Consider the following 21,906-nt stretch of genomic DNA (forward strand, 5'->3'; position numbering starts at 1 on the left):
GCCTTTAAACAATCATGCAGTATTTTTTTACTAGTATTTAATAATATCAACACAATATCCACATACATGGAAATAACATTCAGTTGCCAGAAGAAGCACAAAGCACTAATGTGGTTCATCACTCTGATAAAATTCTTACTATATAAGATATGGTTCCTTTTAGGTCCTAAATGCTACAATATTTTAAAACCAAGTCTGAATATTTATGATAACTTAAGAAAACCAGTTAATTCTGTGTTTTCATCATATTCTAAGCCAATTTAGTCTGAGGAACACAGAAACAACAAAAGCAGGTCTTATGAACTTACCATCTAAGATGATTCAGACCTTTAGCATCAGCAATTATCTTTGACAATGATCTAGCATAACAATACTTTACTAGAAGTTTATTTTTCCTTTAGTTTTCTTAAAGTTTGTAGTAAAGAAATAACAAGCATATTACCTTAAGATCTACCACCATGGACTGAACTAGTAGGAAAATGACAGAGTTATCTTCCCAGTTGATGTAAGTACTTGCTTTACACAGTTTGACACAGGCAATTGCGGCACTTTCCGTCAGCTGCCTGCTTCCTCCGTGGCCGGCAAGTGCTTTTCGTAGACTGTCCAAAAACAACTTCTATAGAATTCAAATATAGAAAGAAGTTTCTAGTTAATTAATGTGCAGTTTCTAACATTTCAGACTTGTCTAACAGCAAATTATCAGCCTCTAAAAATTATATTCTAAAACTACATAATTGATATTTCCGATTTTTAATTTCACAATTTAAGTAGTTGTCATTTACATGTTTCTCAAATCTAAAAAAAAATAGAATCTGTTCTTCACTTCCTTTGTTGAATTATTAAAAGAACACAGTCCTTCCTAAACAAGGTAGTTGACTTCTCAACCCTAAGTTCAGCTGATTATATTCTCTTTTTAAATATTCTAAACTCCAGGCTATACTCAACCTTTAGCCTTCCAACTAAGGATATACCTAAGGCTGTTCTATTGCTCTAAATAAAATCTGTTCCGGGGCGCCTGGGTGGCTCAGTCCGTTGAGCATCTGCCTTCAGCTCAGGTCGTGACCTCGGAGTCCTGGAATCGAGCCCCACACGTTGGGCTCCCTGCTCGGTGGGGAACCTGCTGCTCCCCCTGCTTGTGCTCTCTCTCAAATAAATAAATAAAATCTTTAAAAAATAAATAAATAAATTCTGTTCCTCACAAAAACTTACCCATTCTTGTGATCCCAAGCCCTCTTTGCAGCTCACTAACAAACTGCTCCCTCTGCTTTTCTCCTAAATAAAAATTTCGCATCTCCATTTATATGTATTCTCAAATATAATGTGTCAAAAGCTAAACTGATCAAACAGCAGCAGAATATATATTCTTCTCCAGTACACATGAACAATATCTAGGATAGACCATGTGTTAGGCTACAAAACAGGTCTTAATAAATTTAAAGAGATTGAAATCATATGAAATACTTTTCCTGGGGCACCTGGGTCGCTCAATCATTTAAGAGTTGGCCTTCAGGGCGCCTGGGTGGCTCAGTTGGTTAAGCGACTGCCTTCGGCTCAGGTCATGATCCTGGAGTCCCGGGATCGAGTCCCACATCGGGCTCCCTGCTCGGCAGGGAGTCTGCTTCTCCCTCTGACCCTCTTCCCTCTCATGCTCTCTATTTCTCATTCTCTCTCTCTCAAATAAAAAAATAAAATCTTAAAAAAAAAAAAAAACACTATAAAGGGCGCCTGGGTGGCTCAGTTGGTTAAGAGTTGGCCTTCAGCTCAGGTCATGATCCCAGGGTCCTGGGATCGAGCCCCACAACTGCCTCCTGGCTCAGGAGGGAGCCTGCTTCTCCCTCTCCCTCTGTAGCTCCCCCTGCTTGTGCTCTCTCTCTGTCAAATAAATAAATAAAATCTTAAAAAAAAAAAAGAAAAATATTTTTCCTGATCAAAAAAAGAAGATCCACATTACCAAAAACAGGAGCTGAAAGTGAGAACATTACTATTTTAAAGAAATAAAAGATTATAAAATAATACTATGAAAAATTATAAGCCAACAATTGGATAATTCGGACAAAATGGGCAAATTCCTAGAAACATACAATCTACCAAAACTGATTCATTAAGAAACAGAAAATCTGAATTGACCTAGAACTAGTATGGAGATTAAATCAGTAATCAAAAAATTCCCAACAAAGAAAAACCCAGGACAGGTGGTTTCACTGGTGAATTCTATCACACATTTAAAGAAGAATTAATACCAAGCCTCTCAAACACTTCCAAAAATTTAAAGGAGAGGGAACACCTCCTAACTCATCTCATGAGGCCAGCATTACCTTAATACTATAGCCAAACAAAAACACGACAAGGAAACTACAGACCAATATCCCTAAAAATATTGATGAAAAAATCCTCAAGAAGAATGAGCAAACCAAATTCAGCAGTATATAAAAGGATTATACACCATGACCAAGTGAACTTTACTTGTAGAGGGTAAAAAAGGTTCAACAACAAAAATCAATCAATAAAATATACCATGTTAGTAGAATGAAGGAAAAAAACTCACATGATCCTTACAATTGATGCAGAAAAAACATTTGACAAAATTCAACACCCTCTCATGATACCAGCCTGGATAAGCTAGGAATAGAAGAAAATTTCCTCAACATGGTAACAGCCATATATAAAAAACCACGGCTAACATCACACTCACAACAGTGAAAGACTGAGCTTTTCTCCTAGTAGGAACAAGATAACGATGCCTTGTTTTGCCACTTCTTTTCAACATTACTAGGGAAGTTCTAGGCAGAACATTTAGGAAAAGAAAAAGAAAATAAAAAACATTAAAAGTCATTCAAATTAGGAGAAGTAAAATGGACTCTGTTCTCAGATGATACAATCTTATTTGTAGAACACCTTAAACACACACACACCTGTTAGAGCCAGAAAATTCAGCAAAGTTCTAGGATACAAAATCAACATATAAAAATCAGTTGCATTTCTAGACACTAGCAATGAACTGTCTAAAAAGGAAAGTAGGAAAACAATTCCACTTATGATAGCATTAAAAAGAACGTAATACTTGGGAATTAACCAAGGTGGTGAAAGCTTATACAATGAAAACTGTGTTAAAAGAAATTAAAGACATAAATAAATGGAAACACATCCCATGTTCATTGACTACAAGACTTAACATTGATAAAATGTCCACAGTACCCAAAACAATCTACAGATTCAATGCAATCCCTATCAAAACCCCAACAGCATTTTTTGCAGAAACAGAAAAAACCCGTCCAGAAATTCATATGGTGTATCAAGTAACAAGAAATAGCCAAAACAATCTTGAGAAAGAATAAAGTTGGAAGACTCATACTTCCTGATTTCAAAACTTACTACAAAGCTACAGTAATCAAAACACTGTGGTACTGGTATGAGAACAGACCTTTACACCAATGAAAAAGAATAGGAAGTCTAGAAACAAATCCTTGCATACAGGATCAAATTATTTTCAACAAGTGTGCTAACACCATTCAATGGAGAAAGGACAGTTTTTTTAAAAAAAGCTGCAGGGAAAACTGGATATCCACATGCAAAAGAATGAAGCCAGACCTTTCCCTTACCTTATATATAAAAATTAACTCAAAATAGCTCAAATATCTAAACAGCTAAAACTATAAAACTCCTAGAAGAGAACATAAAAGAAAATCTTTACAACACTGGATTTGGCAATGACTGGATATAAAACCAAAAAAGCACTAGCAATAATAACAACAAAAAAATGGATAAACATTTCATCAAAATGAAAAACCTTTGTGTATCAAATGACACTATTAAGAAAGTAAAATGACAGTCCACAGAATGGGATAAAACATTTGAAAATCATATATCTGATAGGCAATTACCATCTATGACATGTAAAGAACTCCTACAACTCAACAACAAAAAATAGCCCAATTAAAAAATGGGCAAAGAACTTTAATAGACACGTCTCCAAAGAAGATATACAAATGGCCAATAAGCTTATGAAAAGATGATCAACATTGTTAGTCACTAGAAAGATGCAAATCAGGGCACCTGGCTGCCTCAGTCAGAAGAGCATACAACTCTTAATCTCAGGGTCATGAGTTCAAGCCCCATGTTGGGTGTAGAGATTACCTAAATATATAAACTTAAAGAAAAAAAAAAAAAGATGTAAATCAAAACCACAACGAAATACCCCTGCACACAAGAAATTTCTAGGAGATAAACAAAATGTGGTCTATAACATACAATGAAATATTTATTCAGCCACAATAAGGAATGAAATTCTGATCATGCAACAAAATGGATCAATCTTGAAAACATGATGTTAAATGGCATAAGCCAGACATATAAGGATAAATATTGTATGATATCATCGATATGAAGTACCTAGAATAGGCAACTGAGAGAAACCAAGAATAGAATAGAGGCTACCAGGGGCTAGGAATAGGGTGAATGAGAAGTTATGTTTAACATACAGAATTTAAGAGGACTAAAAAAAGTTCGCTAATAGATAATGGTGATGGTTGCAAAACACTGTGAATGTACTTGATGCCACTGAATTGTACACTTAAGAAAGGTTATTTTACCACAATATAAATAAGTAAATAAAATTTTAAAAGATAAACTGACATTTATTTTGACCCAGCTCCCACTTTGGAATTTCCTTTTATCAGCCAAAAACACTACTTTGCATATCTCACCTTTAACCCTAAACTTAAAGTTTCAACCCCAACTGGTTCACAGTATCTTTCATATTGCTCACATCTGCCTCTTCATCTTCATTTCTTATCATCACCTGCATGAATCTTCCACCCTCTAGCTAACTTTTCTGAACATCCATTTTCTTGATCACCCTGGCCTGAACAACTCTCTCTTTCTAAGCTCTATTCTTACTTCAAGTTTAACTAAGGTTCCACACCTGTTCTTGCAGCACATATAGCCCACACTCTTCTCCCAGTGGACAGGTACTCCTGATATATAGCTTTGCAGCCATAAAGAAATAACTGGGAATTCTAGGGAGACAGCAGTCTAAGCCATCCCTGACTCCTCCTCTCTCTCCTAACTCCTTCATTTCTTGGTTCCTAGGGGATATAGATGTATTTCTCAGGTTCTCTTACAGTTAGATGTGGCCATGTGATGGAGTTCTACCCAATGGAATGTGAATGAAAGTGTGCCATTTCCAGGCCTGGCCATAAAAATCCTCAGCATGATTTCCCATGTTTTCCCTTCTGGTCAGCAGAATAGAATCAACTTCCATGGAAGCTATGTTTTAAAAATGGCAGAGTCTTTGCTGTCCAAGGTCCTAAGAAATCACAAAGAGGAGGGCTGTCCTGCAGAGCTATTCAGATCAGCGGCTCATTACTGTTTCATTGGTATAATAAAGATCACTGTGTGGAGTTATGATACTACCTTCCCTAATGAAATAAAAACACAATAAAATAATAGTAACAAAAACTATAAACTGAAAAAGAGAACCACTTTTCATATAGTTCACAGTCTACAATGTGTAAATGAGAGCCCGATCTGATCTGCTTAGGGTTCTATTTGCTTGTTGTTTGTTCTTTGCTTTCTTTATAATAAAGAGCTAAGTGTGATTACCAATGCCTAGGAGGAGGAGTTCTGCTACACTGCCCAGAGTCTATTGGAGTCTATTGGCTGCTTAAGGGTTTGGGGAGCTCAGACAGCTAAACCAAGCATTTCCCACAGCATACTCACAGGGGGCTCTCAAGCCCCTACAGGCATTCTCAAGAGCTACAGAGTAGTTCTACATGCAGTTTTAAACATTTACATTAAATTCTGTACCCTAAAGAAATGATACACATTCTTCTCCAGTGACCACAGAACACTTTTTAAAGCAAATATGTACCACCATTTTCTAACCACAATTAAATCTTTAAAAATCACCCAAAAATTTAACAATTTGGAAACTATAAAACATTCTTCTAAATCAAATATGGCATCATCAAGTAAGAGACTAATAGACAAAAAGTCCCAGAAGTTAATAAAGAGACTGACAAAAAAAAAGAAAAAAAGAAAAAAGGAAAATAAGTAAAGGAAATGAACAGACATGCAAAAAGAAAACATGCAAATGACCACAAAACAGAAATGATCCTGAACCTCACTAATCACAAGCAGTAAAATGAGTTACTCTTTTTCATCTCATTGAAGACTGAAAACCATGCAGTCCTGGTGAGGATGCAGAAAAACAGGCATTCTGATTCTAATGTGACATGCGATGAATATTGGGGAATGTAAATCTAAGAATAACTATTAAAATTTTTAAATACAGGGTGCCTGGGTGGCTCAGTTGGTTAAGCGACTGCCTTCAGCTCAGGTCATGATGCTGGAGTCCCAGGATCTAGTCCCGCATCAGGCTCCCTGCTCAGCAGGGAGTCTGCTTCTCCCTCTGACCCTCCCCCCTCATGCTCTATCTCATTCTCTCTCTCAAATAAATAAATAAATAAAATATTTAAAAGAAAAAATTTTAAATACAGGGGCGTCTGGGTGGCTCATTCAGTTGGGTATCCAACTCTTGATTTTGGCTCAGGTCATCATCTCAGGGTCATGAGATCGAGCCCTGTGCCACGCTCTGCACTCAGTGGGGAGTCTGCTTGGGATTCTGTCTCCCCTCTCCTTCTGCCCCTCCCCCCACTCACACACAGGTGCTGGCACTCTTCTCTCTTTCCCTCTCTAAAATAAATAAAATCTTAAAAAAAATTTTAAATACAAATGCCCTTGACACAGAATCACAGTTTTGGAATTCTACTCTATAGAATTAAAAGAATCAGTTAACAAAAATATATGAACAAAGATATTTACTTAAGGATTAAATGTAATGTCAAAAACCTGAAAAAAAATTTAAGTATTCATCCATTCACAGTGAAATGGCTGAGTAAATGAGGCTCATTAGTGTAAAAGAATATTACCTAACACTTAAAGGAATGTGTTATCAACTACTCTGAGGAACAGCAGAGATACACTCTTAGGTAAATAAAGCAAGATGCAGAGTAATGTGTATACAATGACTTCATTTTGGGATGCCTGGTTGGCTCGGTCAGTGGAGCATACAGCTCTTGGTCTCAGGGTCATGAGTTCGAGCCCCAGATTGGGTAGAGAGAGTACTTAAAAATATATATATATGACTTCATTTTAAAATATAACCATCACCACACTATGTATGTATGTGTATTTTCATTTGAATGTTTGTATGAGCAAGTAGATACAAAAGGAAGGATACATATCAACCAATCATTAATACTGGTTGGCTCAGAAGTAATGTGACTAGGAAAGAGTGAGAATACATTAAAAAAAAAATACTTTTTTTCAATCCAGAAAGATTTTAAAATCTAAGTTTTTTAACCTGGAAAAGTACTAAGAAATATATAAAAGTATATTTCAAAAATCTTGGGATGTTCCAGATACAAAGGTCACATATTTTATGATTCCATTTATATGAAATATCCAGAATAGGCAAATCCATAGAGACAGAAAGCAGATTGGTAGTTGCCAGAGTCTAGGGTGAGACAGGAGTAAGGAGTGACTGCTAACAGGTACAAAGTTTCTTTCAGGGATGACAAAAATGTTCTTAAATTAAGATTGCAGTGACGGTTGCACAACTTTTTGTATATGCTAAAAACCACTGAATTGTACACTTTAGAAGAATGAATTTTATGGTATGTGAATTATATCTCAATAAAATGAATAAATAAAATCTTGGTTAGGAACAGTATGACCAAAAAAGCTAAGAGACAGAAAAAGACAGAGTTGACTACTACAAATTTTAAATATCTAAATAGCAAAAACCAAAACAAAAAAACCCATAAACAAAGTTTAAAAAAAGAAACTAAGTAAAAAGTGTACATACAACACACACCCTACACATCAATAAAGAACAAACAATTCGAGCGCCTGGGTGGCTCACTCAGTTAAGTGTCTGCCTTTGGCTCAGGTCATGATCCCAAGGTCCTGGGATCAAGCCCCGTGTTGGGCTCCCTGCTCAGTGGCGAGTCTCCTTCTTCCTCTCCCTCTGCCCCTCTGCCTACCTGTCCTCTCTCTCTCAAATAAATAAAATCTTAAAAAAAAAAAAATTCAATGGAAAATGAGAAATTCATAGAAGATATACAAATAATAAACATTTGGAAGGATGTAGCTGTGATTATTCAAATATAAGTTCACCTAAGAGTAATATTGAATTTATAATAGCTTTTTACCTGTTTATTTTCCCAATAAACAGAAACCCTCCCAAAAATTACTCTTTTGACAGGCTCCAAAGCAATCTAACATGAAAAACGGTATCCTCACAATGAAAGAGCGAGGCTACAGACCTAAGTGGAGTATCATAGCATCACAGACTCTAAAGGATTACCTAAGTTCATTTATTTAGCCATCTATTGCATAAATTCCCTATCCAATATTTCTACAAAGTATTGAATCATTCCACTGATTCTGAACATCTCCATCCACAGGCAAGTCATGCAGGAGCCCATTTCACGTTCACTCAGCTAAAAGTATTTCTCCCAAAGTGGCAAAAATAAATAAATAAATAAATAAATAAATAGGAAAGAAAGATGAATTACCAAAACAAACTGAATACAGAAATTCAAATAAAACAATAAGATTAACACCCTACCCTGCTCTATTTTTAAAAAATTTTAAGAGTCCCTTAGAATTAGCAGTTGTTATAGTATTTTACTATAGATAGCATATGTGGTATCCTACCTTCCTAATAAAATGCTATGAAAGCTGTTCTAAAATACTGAAAATAGTTACTAGACAATTTCATTAGCACCAAGTAGATACAACACCACTAAGTACCTGCAAATAACACAAAAGTGATGGATTCTAATAGGGCAACCATTGCTGTGATTGTTAGAGAAACTACGTTGAACGCTGACAGAAGTATCACATAGTCTTCTCTGATAAAAAAATGAAACTAAAGAATTGTTTTAAATCTTTAATTAATGAGGATATCATTTATTTTCCCTTCAAAAGAATTTTTATATGAGTATGTCTCTGCCAAGGCCAGCAAACAAAGAAACCTAAGTGATCATAATTAGAAATGGTCTCCTGAAATACTGTGCTGACAGAATACTAAGCCTAAAGTCATACACACCTTGATTAAAATGAACTAGATGACATCGACATAATGGAAATAATTTTGTCCTCCTCACCTTATTCATGTTGTTTTCATCAACCACATCCTTGGAGATATCCTGGATTATTTCTGGACACAAGATAAGGAGAATGATTTGTAGTGGCCAAACTGCTGCTTTACGTTTGGTGCTTTCAGCAAAACCATCCACCAAGTCAAACAGTTTTTCTGCACATTCTATGTGAAAAATACAATTAAATGATATTACTAAACGAGAATATCTCTGGCATTAAACTAAAAGCCGGCACTATCCAAAAACCCAAAGGTCAAATTTTTAAAAGATAAAGTGGAAGTTCATTTAAACAATTAAATTTCAGGTAAGCAGACAAGCAATATTATATTGTCTATGTATTAAAAGAGCTATTTTGGGACACCTGGGTGGCTCAGTCAGTTAAGCATCTGACTTAGTTTCGGCTCAGGTCATGATCCCATGGGTCGTGAGATCAAGCCCCACATCAGGCTTTATGCCCAGCTGGAGTCTGCTTGGATATTCTCTCCCTCTGCCCCTGCCCCCGTGCTCTCTCTCACTCTCTTTCAAATAAATAAATCAATCTTCTAAAAATAAATAAATAAATAAAAGAGCTATCTTGATCCATCCTAGAAAAGGTCACATTTCAGAACGGACAAACTTGTGTTTAGTCTCAATGTGCAGGGCCTTTTGCAAAGTGTGATGTACACAAGAAGCAGACTGGACAGCTTCTCACAGGTAATCATCATACTCTCCAGGATTCTGTAGTCTCTGCATCACAGCTATATCTCAAGAATTCTAAGTAAGGATATTACTACTTTATACACATCTCCCTAAATACAAAATGAAGCCTCAGAGCACAAAAGAGTACTTCTCTACAAAGAAGAGCCATCAAATATCAAATCCACAACTCTAAAGATGAGAGCTTTATTCCAAACTGCTTTTGCAAATTTGCTCAAAGGAAAGGAAAAGGATTGAGGGAAATTTTGAAATATAAGAGAAAATAATATTTCCTATTTGACATCAGCTAACAAGAAGTAAAAGCACCTTAATAACAAATAATCTGGAAAGTGATAGGTTTTTACCTCATAAGGAAGAGTTTAAAAGATGAATAATCTTATTCTTACCAGCCATATCAGTCTGTGGAATCTGGTATAGCTTTGTAAATTCATCTGGATAATTTTCTACCCAGTTCCAAAATGCCTATAAATAACAAAACATATGCTTTTATATGAAAGCAGGGGTATCTTCAAAATATAGTAAACAAAATGTCACACAACCCAATTATATTACAAACTTCTCATTTCCTTCATAAGAACACTGTAATCCTAAATATTAATGTGAAATTATCACTGAAGTCATGACTTTTGATTCAAAATAGTAAAGACAGCAACATTTACAAGCAAAATTTAACAAAATTTTAATATCAAAGAGGTTATAACTTACTTTTTCCAGGCTATTTATAACTGCTAACTGTGCAACCTTCTTTAGGGCTTTAAATTTAAATGCAGTTTCTGGAGAAAAAAAAATTTTTTTAATTAACTCTAAGATCAGTTAACACAAATTCAGAGCTACTTGTAAAAACACATCACAGAGTACTAACCACTATACGATCACGGCCACTACTTGTAAAAACAAACAAATAAACCAACAAAACTTTCCTTTTACATACAAACTTTTGTTCCAGTATTATTTGTAAGCAATGTGAAGGTAAAGACAATTAATATAAACCAAAAACTCACTGATTATGTCCACTAAAGACAAATTCAATGAAAAGCAAACATGCCTTGAATTTCAAAGATTCTTGGGGTTTTTTTGTTTGTTTGTTTTAAATAATAATTGATTTTTAAAGTATAAAACACATGGTCATTGTAGAAAATTTAAAAAAATACACAACCATCTAAGGGGAATTTAAAACATCATCCATGATTCGTACCATTCAGAATCACAGGTAACAGTGTGATGAACTTTCTTCCATCCCTTTTCGTATGCAAGTATAAGACAAATATATTTACCGCAACTGAGATCATAAAGGCTAAACCAAACCTGTTCTCTTCATTTTACGTAGTATCCCAAATTTTTTCCGTATCATTCAAAATTCCTCATACATATATGATGACTCTAAATATGATAGTAACTATAATTTACAAGCCAGGTATTTTTAATCTAATGTATTTCTTTCACAATCCTAATATCTTCAGATATTGTAAGTGAGCAAATTGTGTTTCTGAGGTTACAGATCTAACAAACTACTGAATTGGGTTTCAAAGCCACAGTCTGTTCAAGTATGCTCTGGTGTCTTTCAGCATATTTAAGTCAATATATTAAGTCACTGGTTATTTAAACATTTTCCAATTGTATGTTTAAGATATTCCTAATATATCACTATAAATAACACTAATAAACACTTTTATATCCAAATATTCTCCATATTACTGTTCATTTCTTTAGGATAAGATCTAGAAGTAGAATTATCTGGTCAAAGAGATGAATATTTTTTAAAGCTCTTGATAAATATTGCCAAGCTGATTTTCAGAAGGGTTAGGCCAAATGTCACTCACACCAAGCAGCATATGAAAGTAGCTTTATCAACATTGTCATCATTAAACATGTTTTTGTTTTTATTTTGCTAATTTGATTGTTCAAAATAGTGGACTGAACTTTAAAAACGAGACTAAACATTTCTCCATATGAATGTATTAGATATTTTTATTTCCTCTTCCGTAAATGTGTTGTCCCCATCTATAAAAAGATTTATACCTGGAAAAAATGATCCTTCTATAAACTATTTTACTGGTAACAGTCCCTTCACAGAAAACTCCGCCTATGGACTTTGCTTGTTTTAACTGAGGTATAATTGACATACAACATTATATTAGTTTCAGGTAAACAATAGACTGATTCAGTATTTGAATATATTGTGAAATAATCACAATAAGTTTAGTTAACATCCACTACCATATGTAGTTACAAATTTTTTTTCTTGTGATGAGAATTTTTAAGATCTATTCTCTTAGCAACTTTTAAAAATGCAATCCAGTACTATTAACTATAGTTGCCATGCTGTACATTACATCCCCATGACTTTTTATAACTGGAAGTTTTTATCTTTTGACTCCCCTCACCCATTTTGCTCACTCTCCCATCCCTTGCCTCATGTCTGGCAAACACCACTCTGTTCTCCATATCTATGAGCTTGGTTGGTGTTTTGTTTTGTTTTTTTAAAGATTCCATCTATAAGTGAGACATACAGTATTTGTCTTTCTCTGACATATTTCACTTAGCATAATTCCCTCAAGGTCCATTCGTGTTGTCACAAATGGTTAAGATTTCCTCCTTCTTTATGGATAATATTCCATTTTAATATAGAATACATATATTCCATTTTACGTATCTTATATATAAGATATAAAACACATTTTTAAACATATGTATAAACATATATGTACATTTTAAATACATATATATATTTCACATCTTCTTTATCCATTCATCTGTCAATGGATATTGAAGTTGTTTCCATACCTTGGCTATTGTAAAATAATGCTGCAATGAACACCAGGTATATATATCTTCTCAAGTTAATGTTTTCATTTTCTTTGGATAAGTACCAAGAAGTGGAATTGCTGGATCATATGGTAGTTCTCCCTTTAATTTTCTGAGGAACGTCCATATTGTTTTGCTTGGCAACTGTGCCAATTTACATTCCCACCAATAGTGGACATTCTCACCAACTTACTATTTCTTGTTTTGATAACAGCCATTCTAAGAAATGTGAGGAGATACCTCATTGTGGTTCTGATTTGCACTTGCCTGATGATGAGGAATGCTGAACATCTTTCATGTACCTGTTGGTCTTCTTTGGAAAAACAGATATTTTTCAGGTTCTCTGCCCATTTTTAATCACAATATGAGGTTTTTTTGCTATTGAGGTGAAAGAGTTTGTCACATATTTTGTATATTAACCTCTTATTAAGATACATGATTTACAAATATTTTCTCCCATTCAGTAAGCTGCCTTCTCATTTTGTTGATGCTTCGTCTGCTGTGCAGAAGCTTTTAATCTGGTATAGTCCCACTTGCTTATTTTTATTTTTGTTGCCTCCTATGGACTTTTAATGGAGGGATACAGGTACTTACTATTTTTATATAAATATCTTTCTAAGAGATGAGTCTTTGAGTAATAAAACTGTCTGAACAATTTAAATGTCCTTTTTTTCTGGACTTAGAATTGAGTGATTTGTTCTCTAAGTCAGTTTTAAAATATATTCCTACAACTTTCCTAGCTCTTGCTCTCCTTTGATTTCCAAATAATGGCATTATACTTCAAAGCGCTCTTGAGCCTTTTTGCCTTCCCACGTTCATTAACTTCACCTTTACGACACCATGACTATGTTATACACGGTAGTCCATTCTCAATTCCCAAGTATATGCCTTTTATTATTCCAGTTGTACAAGTTTCTGACTGGACAGCCAACCCATACGTCAAAGGCAACAGATGTACAACTAAATTATCATTTTCTTGGCTATGCTCCTTACTGCTATCGATCCTTCCTTTCCTTTCCTGCTTCAATCAGCTTGCTCTGTAATACTTGGTGATACTTCTCTTTAACCTCACATATCTAAATCACCAAATGTTAGGTGATGTACTTTATGTATTTTGGTATACCCTACTTCCTAAATACTGATACCAAACTGGTTATCTACCCTACCCCCATTCCATTAAGACCTGTTCTACCCTCATTTTTCACTCATGTTACTATACAACCAAGTCCCAGAACTTCATGTAAACTTTGGCCATCCTGCAAATTTCAAGCAAAGTGGTATGTCTAAAATAAAATATTGATCCTGCCTTAAAGCCTTTCCATCACTTCCCATGGCCATGTTTTTTTTTTTTAAATTATATAACCCATAAGCACAATGTGTAACAGTTGGCTCTAGAGACAGGCACATGTGATATGAATCTTCCCGTGCCACTCACTAGCTGTCTGACCTTGAAAATGTTACTTACGCCTCAATTTCCTCATCTACATAGGGGATGATAATACTACTATCCGCTTCACAGGGTTCCTCTGAGGATGGATGAGAAAAGGCATGAAACTGCAGAGGATAATGTGTGGCACATGGTGAAAATGCAACAAATATCACTCTGCTTTTATTAACACAATCTGGCCTGCTCTTGTACCTCCATATTTTGCTCTTTTCCTCTTAATCAGTCTTACCCCCAAATACATACCTCTTCCCTCACTATATGCTCACCCTGAGTTTGCCACATTACTTTGCAAATAATTTGGTAATAATATATTTGTCTCATAAACCAGGCCATGAGCTCCGTGGAGACAGATTCAATACTTTATTAATCTTTGCAATCCTAGCACTTAGCATGGTTTCTTGAACACAGTTTCTTAACAAACGCTGTGCATTTTGTTTATTTTTTATTATGTTCAGGTAGCCAACATATAGGACACCATTAGTTTTTGATGTAGTGTTCAACGATTAGTTGTGTATAACACCCAATGCTCATAAAGTGAACTTAAAACACATTACTAATTTTACTATTCATATGACAGGAAGATTCCACTCCTTTCACCAATGGCACCTATAGCCATCTCTTGCTGGCCTATTTAATACTGGCATTTTTATACTTTATACATTTATCAGCTATACTCTAAACTTACATTCATGAGGCAGTTACATTCAATGGGGATGACTTATCACAATAAAAAGAGGCATTTATTTACACATTTAGTTTCTCTTATTTGGACATGGGGAGCCATTTAAATTAATTATTACAGATTAAACATTTCTAAGAAAACTGATGTTTTAAACAAGTACTTACTCATGGGCAACCAGGACTAGATCTATTTCTGAAATGTCACTACACAGTTATGAAAAATCACAAAACCCTGCTTATACTTCTTAAATTTTATACACAGAGAAAATCTCTAAATTTTATCATCCTTAACTAACATTTAATGATAGATTCTAAGATCTTAAAAATTTCAACTGTGAACTGAATTGTGGTTTATTATAGTTTAAAACAATTGTTGTCCATTTAACATAATAGCTAAAATGATCCATTTTATTTCTTTATTAAAGTTACTGAAAGTGATTTAATTGTTGCTTGGTCTTATAATAGTAATGACCTAAAATCGGTAATAGAAATAGAACACAGCCTTATAGTATTGATCTACACATAGACTTTTTTTCTTTTAAAGATTTTATTTATTTCCTTCAGAGAGAGAGAGGAGAGAGAGAGCACAAAAGCATGAGCAAGGGGGGAGGGGCAGAAGGAGAAGCAGACTCCCCACTGAGCGGGGAGATTGACATGGGGCTCGATCCCAGGACCCTGAGATCATGACCCGAGCTGAAGGCAGATGCTTAACTGACTGAGCCACCCAAGCGCCCCTAGATATAGCCTTTTTACATGTCTGGTGAAACAGTTACTGAGTTTAAAGCAAATGTTAAGAAAACAATAAACAAGGTGTTTTGACAATTACATTGCAGAACTGTTGAGATTTGCACAGTTAACATAACTAAATCTTCTTTTAGGTCAGACACAAAACATATTTCATAATTCCTTAATCAATATACAAAGTAAAATTAAAAAGTGTGAATCATATACTATAAGGATTCACATTTAAATTAGCTAGGATCCGATATTACACAAAACTAAGAAACAATTTTTGTGAAGTGAATTTAGTTATACTCAGTTTATTAATAATGTTCATTAATATTTTATTTAACACTTTCATGCTTATCACAAAAATTCTCTCAATTCCTTGAGACTGTTTATTTTAATCAACATAATCTTGCAAAGAATTTTCCAAAGCTTTAAAATCACATATTAAGGGGCACCTGGGTGGCACAGTCGGTTCGGTGTCCCACTCTTGGTTTCAGCTGGGGCCATGATCTCGGGTCATGAGAGCAAGCCCACATCTGGCTCAAGCTCAGCACGGAGTCTGCTTGGGTTTCTCTCTCCCTCTCCCTTTCCCCCTTCCCATCCCCCACTCTCTCACTCTCTGAAATAAATCTTTAAAAATTTTTAAAAAAATAAAATCACATATTAAGCATTATAATATCACCGGATGGGATTATAACTGAAATGTTCTACAAGGAAGCAAAAGGCACTGAAAAGGTAAGGGACTCTGTAATTCTGCAAAGTCAGTCAGAAAGTCAGTAACAGACCTGAAAACACAAATATCAGAAATGAGATGCCCATCTCAATTCCTCCTATTGTCATAAAATCACAATCTTCTGGTTCCATTCTGCAATGGAACTTTGATATCCTGCTAAACAATCTGCTTTTAGCACTACAACAGCTAAACAGATAACTTCTATAACCTATAACTATCCTTAAGAAATGAAATTCTAGAAAAATTAAGTAACAGCACCTGTATATTCTCTGTTAAAGCAAAACTTGTAGTTGAACAAAACTTTCCATTGCCAAGATTTAAGATACTCATTTTTTTGTTTTCAAAGGCTCAAAAATTATTATTGAACCATTAAGCATTATTGTCCATTTCACAAAGACATTTGCATTATAAAATCCACTTTGATGTCCTAGTTCAACACAATTAGGACAATTCATACATTCAAACACTGGTTTTTCACTCACAGTGATTAGTCTCAAATATATCTTACATTTAAACTTACCCTTTAGGAGTCGTTTTAATTTTGCACAATCCACATTGATATACTGTAACAATTCTATATCATGAACATCAACATTGTCTTCTGAACAAACAGTCAATTCCTGTAATCTGAAAAGTAAAAACCAAAAATAATTTACTATCTTAAGTTCAAAATTCTGAACTGAACAGATTCTTCTCACCCCAATGATGAGTTTATAAGAAAAAATATACATAAAAAAATAAGACAATAAATAATTCTTATAAAATTTACAGGTACATAACTACCTGCGGGGATATGATAAAAGAAGCCAAGATAATCCAGTAGACTTCACTGTGTATACATAAATCAAATCATTATGTTGTATACCTCAAATTTATACAATTTTTATCTAAAAAAAAATCACAGCATGCAGAGAACTACTGAAGCAGAGAGATACATAAGTATTTGAAATACCAGTCTCTGTGCTATGTGTATTTTTAAAATTTTTCTGTAATGAAAATAAATTTATTAACTTCTGATTACATCAACTAGACTTCAGAAACATAAATGGTATTTTATCTACATTTATAGGATACATTTACTTCATATTGAAAAAAATGAGTAAGCATTTATTCCTTGTACTTTTTGCAATCTGTATGTGTATTTATGTGTTTATTTGATTAATGTCCCTCCCTCACAAAACTTATTCTTGTAAAGACAAGAATCTTTCCAAACCCCAAATTTCCCTTATATTAAATATAAAGTTACCACAAATGTAGAAAAATTTAACACTTAACAAAAATAGATTTTTTTAAACTCATAAAAAAAATTCACTTAAGTCTGAATAAAATTTTTCCTCCATTTCTCACTAACAACCACAGGAGTCAGATTTTTTTATTGTTATTTTATTTGCTTGCTTTATTTATTTATAGTCAATTCAATTAATAAACATATAATTATTATTGGTTTCAGATAGAGGTGATTCATCAGTCTTATATAATATACAGTGCTCATTATATCACATGCCCTCCTTAATGCACATCACCCAGTTACACCATCCTCCAACCTCCCTCGGCTCCAGCAACCCTCAGTTTGTTTCCTATGGTTAAGAGTCTCTTATGAGGGATGCCTGGGTGGCTCAGTCAGTTAAGCGTCTGCCTTTGGCTCAGGGTCCTGGGATTGAGTCCCACGTCAAGCTCCCTATTCAGTGGGAAACCTGCTTCTCCCTCTCCCACTCCCCCTGCTTGTGCTCCCACTCTCGCTGTCTCTCTGTCAAATAAATAAAATCTTTTTTTAAAAAAGTCTCTTATGGTTTGTCTCCCTCCCTGGTTTCATCTTGTTTTATTTTTTCCTTTCTTCCCCTATGATCCTCTTTTGTTTCTTAAATTCCACATAACAGTGAGATCATATGGTAATTGTCTTTCTCTGATTGACTTATTTTTCTTAGCATAACACCCTCTGGTTCCATCCACAGCATTGCAAATGGCAAGATTTCATTTTTTTGATTGCAGAGTAATATTCCACTGTGTGTGTGTATGCATATATACACATATACACACTACATCTTCTTTATCCATTCATCTGTCAATGGACATCTGGGCTCTTTCCATAATCTGACTACTGTGGACATGGCTGCTATAAACACTGGGGTGCAGGAGCCCCTTCAGATCACTACATTGTATCTGTGGGGTAAATCCCCAGTAGTGCAATTGCTGTGTGGTAGGGTAGCTCTATTCTCAACTTTTTGAGGAACCTCCAAACTCTTTTCCAGAGTGGCTGCACCAGCTTGCATTCCCACCAACAGTGTGGGAGGGTTCCCCTTTCTCTGCACCCTCACCAACATCTGTCATTTCCGGACTTTTTTTTTTTTTTTAAGATTTTATTTATTTATTTATTTGAGAGAGAGAATGAGAGATAGAGAGCACGAGAGGGAAGAGGGTCATTCTGACTGGTGTGAGGTCGTATCTCATTATGGTTTTGATCTGTATTTCCCTGATGCCAAGTGATGTTGAATTTTTCATGTGTCTGTTGGCCATTTGTATGTCTTCTTTGGAGAAATGTCTGTTCAGGTCTTCTGCCCATTTCTTGAATGGATTATTTGTTCTTTAGGTGTTATGATAAGTTCTTTATAGATTTTGGATACTAGCCCTTTATCTGATATGTCATTTACAAATACCTTCTCCCAAATTCTGTCAGTTGTCTTTTGGTTTTGTCGTCTGTTTCCTTTGCTGTGAGAAGTCAGCTTTTCAAAAGCTGACAATGTTAATCTACTGAATTGTGCTTCCTAATGAGGAATACTCATTACTTCAATTAAGATATCAAAAATGTAAGCAGATGAATGGAATTACTAATGTTCATAAATGCAGAGACAGACAGATATGGTGAAAAAGCACAAATACTACAAAATCTCACTCATAATATTAACTCGAATTGCGGCCATTTTAATGCAGTCTAAAACTGATGTTAATCATCATACTAAACCTTCAGTTGCTAAAGTGATACCAATCCCATTTCTTCCTTCACAAATTCCTTTTTCACTAACTTTAGCCCGATGTATAGCTAACATTAAAATTATTCTAAGCACTTACACTGACGCTCTTCATATCATCAGGGTGAGAAAAGCTTAGCAGTTCACACTGGGAATGCCAAGGTCCTCAATACTGATTTACATGCTAAAAATTCCACAACTGATGCAAAGAGCCTAGGAAATATGGTATATGATTCCTTAGGAAACACAACTTAATAAATCAGCAACACCAACTTCTGAAAAGCTGACTCTTGTATTTGTGAAAAAATGGAAGAAAAGTTTAATTCTTTTTACAGCCCAGTATTTCCATAGGGAAGGGGTATTTTGTGAGGCTTAAACATCATTTCTGAAGGAGAGAAATCAAAGGGTAGTTGGAGCAAAAGAAGTAAAGTAGAAAACTTATTAAAACATCTAGAAAGACCAGGTAAACTGAACAACAACAAAAAGATATTTAAAACCTATAGAAATAAAATAAAATAAAAGTGCCTGGAAGGCTCAGTTGGTTAAGTGTCCAACTCTTGATTTCAGCTCAGGTCATGATCTCAGGGTTGTGAGCTTGAGACCCTCATCGGGCTCTGTACTCAGTGGGGAATCTGCTTGAGATTCTTTCTCTCCCTCTCCCTCTGCTCCCCCCCACCTTTCTCACTCTCTCCCTCTCTGAAAAAAAGGAAAAAAAAAAAAGGAAAGAAAATAAGACAAACACCCCCCATCCACCCAGGTGCAGAAATGAGAGGAACCTAAAAACCAGAGATGGTTTTGAAGACATGGTCTGACCTTGCAACAAAGGAAGCACTGGAGCTAGGTTTTTTCCTCTCCTTAACCTCGGGATTTGTGGCTAACACCTACATGGGACTGGATACAAAGCTTTATACCCTAATAATGCAGGGAATAGAACTGGGGCCCTACAAAAAACATGACTAGCAAGAACTATGCAATTCCTTAAATGTGAGTTGCACCGAGAGAGATGGAATGAAAGGAGAGTGGAAGGAGATAAAAAAATCTACTAACATAAGATGTCTGTCTGCTCTGGCTGTTTTGGGTAGGGGAAAAAGTCACCCAGAGCTGTTACCTTATAAGGGTTTGAGGTCCACATTTACACTATTCATACAATCTGGGAATGAGAAATTAACCAAAAAAAAAAACAAAAAAAAAGTCCAGAGCTGGGCACTTAGCAAAAGCAAATGCAAAAACCATCACTAGGACACTCCCACAGCTACAAGAGATTCCCAAAGAAAATACAGATGTGCACTAGAGATGGATTTGTAATCAAAGTTTACAGAAAAGAGAGGAAACCATTCACTATGAATGAGAACTGGCACATACAAGTATATGAAATTATTTAACGATCTTAAGAGAATATAAAATATGTTTTAAATGATTATAGCCATATAAAAAATTTAAGACTATTAAGAAGAATAAGAAACCATTAAAAAAAAATCAGATCTGTAAAAGAATCAAATAGAACTTTGGGCACCTGGGTGACTCAGTCATTAACCATCTGCCTTCGGCTCAGGTCATGATCCCAGGGTCCTGGGATCGAGCCCTGCACTGGGCTCCCTGCTCCACAGGAAGCCTGCTTCTCCCTCTCCCACTCCCCCTGCTTATGTTCCCTCTCTCACTGTGTCTCTGTCAAATAAATAAATAAAATCTTTAAAAAAAAAAAAAGAATCAAACAGAACTTTTGGGGCACCTGATGGCTCAGTCAGTTAAGCATCTGACTCTTGATTTCGGCTTAGGTCATGAGCTCAGCGTTCTGAAATCAAGCCCCACGTCAAGCTCCACACTGGGCATGGAGCCTGCTTAAAATTCTCTCTCTCCCTCTGCCCCTCCCCCCTTCTCCAAAAAGGAAAAAAAAAAAAGAATCAAATAGAACTTTTAAAATCACTGAGTCTTCTGCTTCTGGTATTATGTCAAATCAGATATTCTGCAGGGCCCTCCCACTACAAAACAATTAGATCTAGTGCAATGGTACAGTAATTCTGTGGACATAGCAGCTCATCCTCTACATAAAAGAGTACCATGAGCTGCAGAACATGGTATACTTCAGCAGAAGGATTCTTAAGATCTGTAGCCCATATTCCTTTAAAAAAAAAAATCAAACATCAGAAATATCAAAAGCTAATGTTAATCCTAAAAGAGAAACATTTGTGGACCGGTAGAATAGTCAAACAGAGTAAATTTTCATGATACTGGTTCATCTATTATATATGAGATACAAAATCAATCTTCAGAAAGAACTGCCATTCTAGGGGTACCTGTGTGGCTCAGTCAGTCAAGCGTCTGCCTTCGGCTCAGATCATAATCCCAGGGTCCTGCGATCCAGCCCTGGGTCAGGCTCCCTGCTAAGTGGGGATTCTGCTTCTCCCTCTCCCTCTGCCTCTGCCCCTTCCCCCTCCCCCACTGTTGCTCTATTGCTCTCTCACACTCTCACTCTCAAATAAAATCTTTAAAAAAAAGAAAGAACTGCCATCTAGTCACTTGCATATTTTAAGTCACCTATGTTATGACAGCTATGATATCTATATCTAAATTAAACCATCATAATGGTCTTTTAGATGAGTGGTCCTCTAACAAGATCAGCTCTGGCAAAAGCTACATGAAATGCAGCTGTCTAAAACATGCCTTTCAAAGATCCCATTTCTG

At 35.3% G+C, this 21,906-nt stretch overlaps 1 protein-coding gene across 5 annotated transcripts in view; it reads right to left on the reverse strand.

Moving 5' to 3' along the window:
- The window catches only part of NF1 (neurofibromin 1), a 276,151-nt gene that overhangs the window by 179,829 nt on the left and 74,416 nt on the right, over window positions 1-21,906 (reverse strand). For all 5 annotated transcript variants that reach the window (XR_015769362.1, XM_028109132.2, XM_028109129.2 and 2 more), the window contains exons 5-9: window positions 16,779-16,885; window positions 10,569-10,636; window positions 10,250-10,325; window positions 9,174-9,331; window positions 443-616 (exon numbers count right to left, since the gene is read on the reverse strand). Coding sequence is in view for 4 of the 5 variants with exons in the window: in XM_028109132.2 (XP_027964933.1) it covers window positions 443-616; window positions 9,174-9,331; window positions 10,250-10,325; window positions 10,569-10,636; window positions 16,779-16,885 (583 nt within the window). In the remaining variant the exon portion in view is untranslated. The remainder of the gene's footprint in view (window positions 1-442; window positions 617-9,173; window positions 9,332-10,249; window positions 10,326-10,568; window positions 10,637-16,778; window positions 16,886-21,906) is intronic.

The sequence above is a fragment of the Eumetopias jubatus genome, unplaced genomic scaffold, assembly GCF_037043125.1.
Source record: "Eumetopias jubatus isolate StellerSeaLion01/CBP00866 unplaced genomic scaffold, mEumJub1_p1.0 scaffold_10, whole genome shotgun sequence".
NCBI lineage: Eukaryota > Metazoa > Chordata > Mammalia > Carnivora > Otariidae > Eumetopias > Eumetopias jubatus.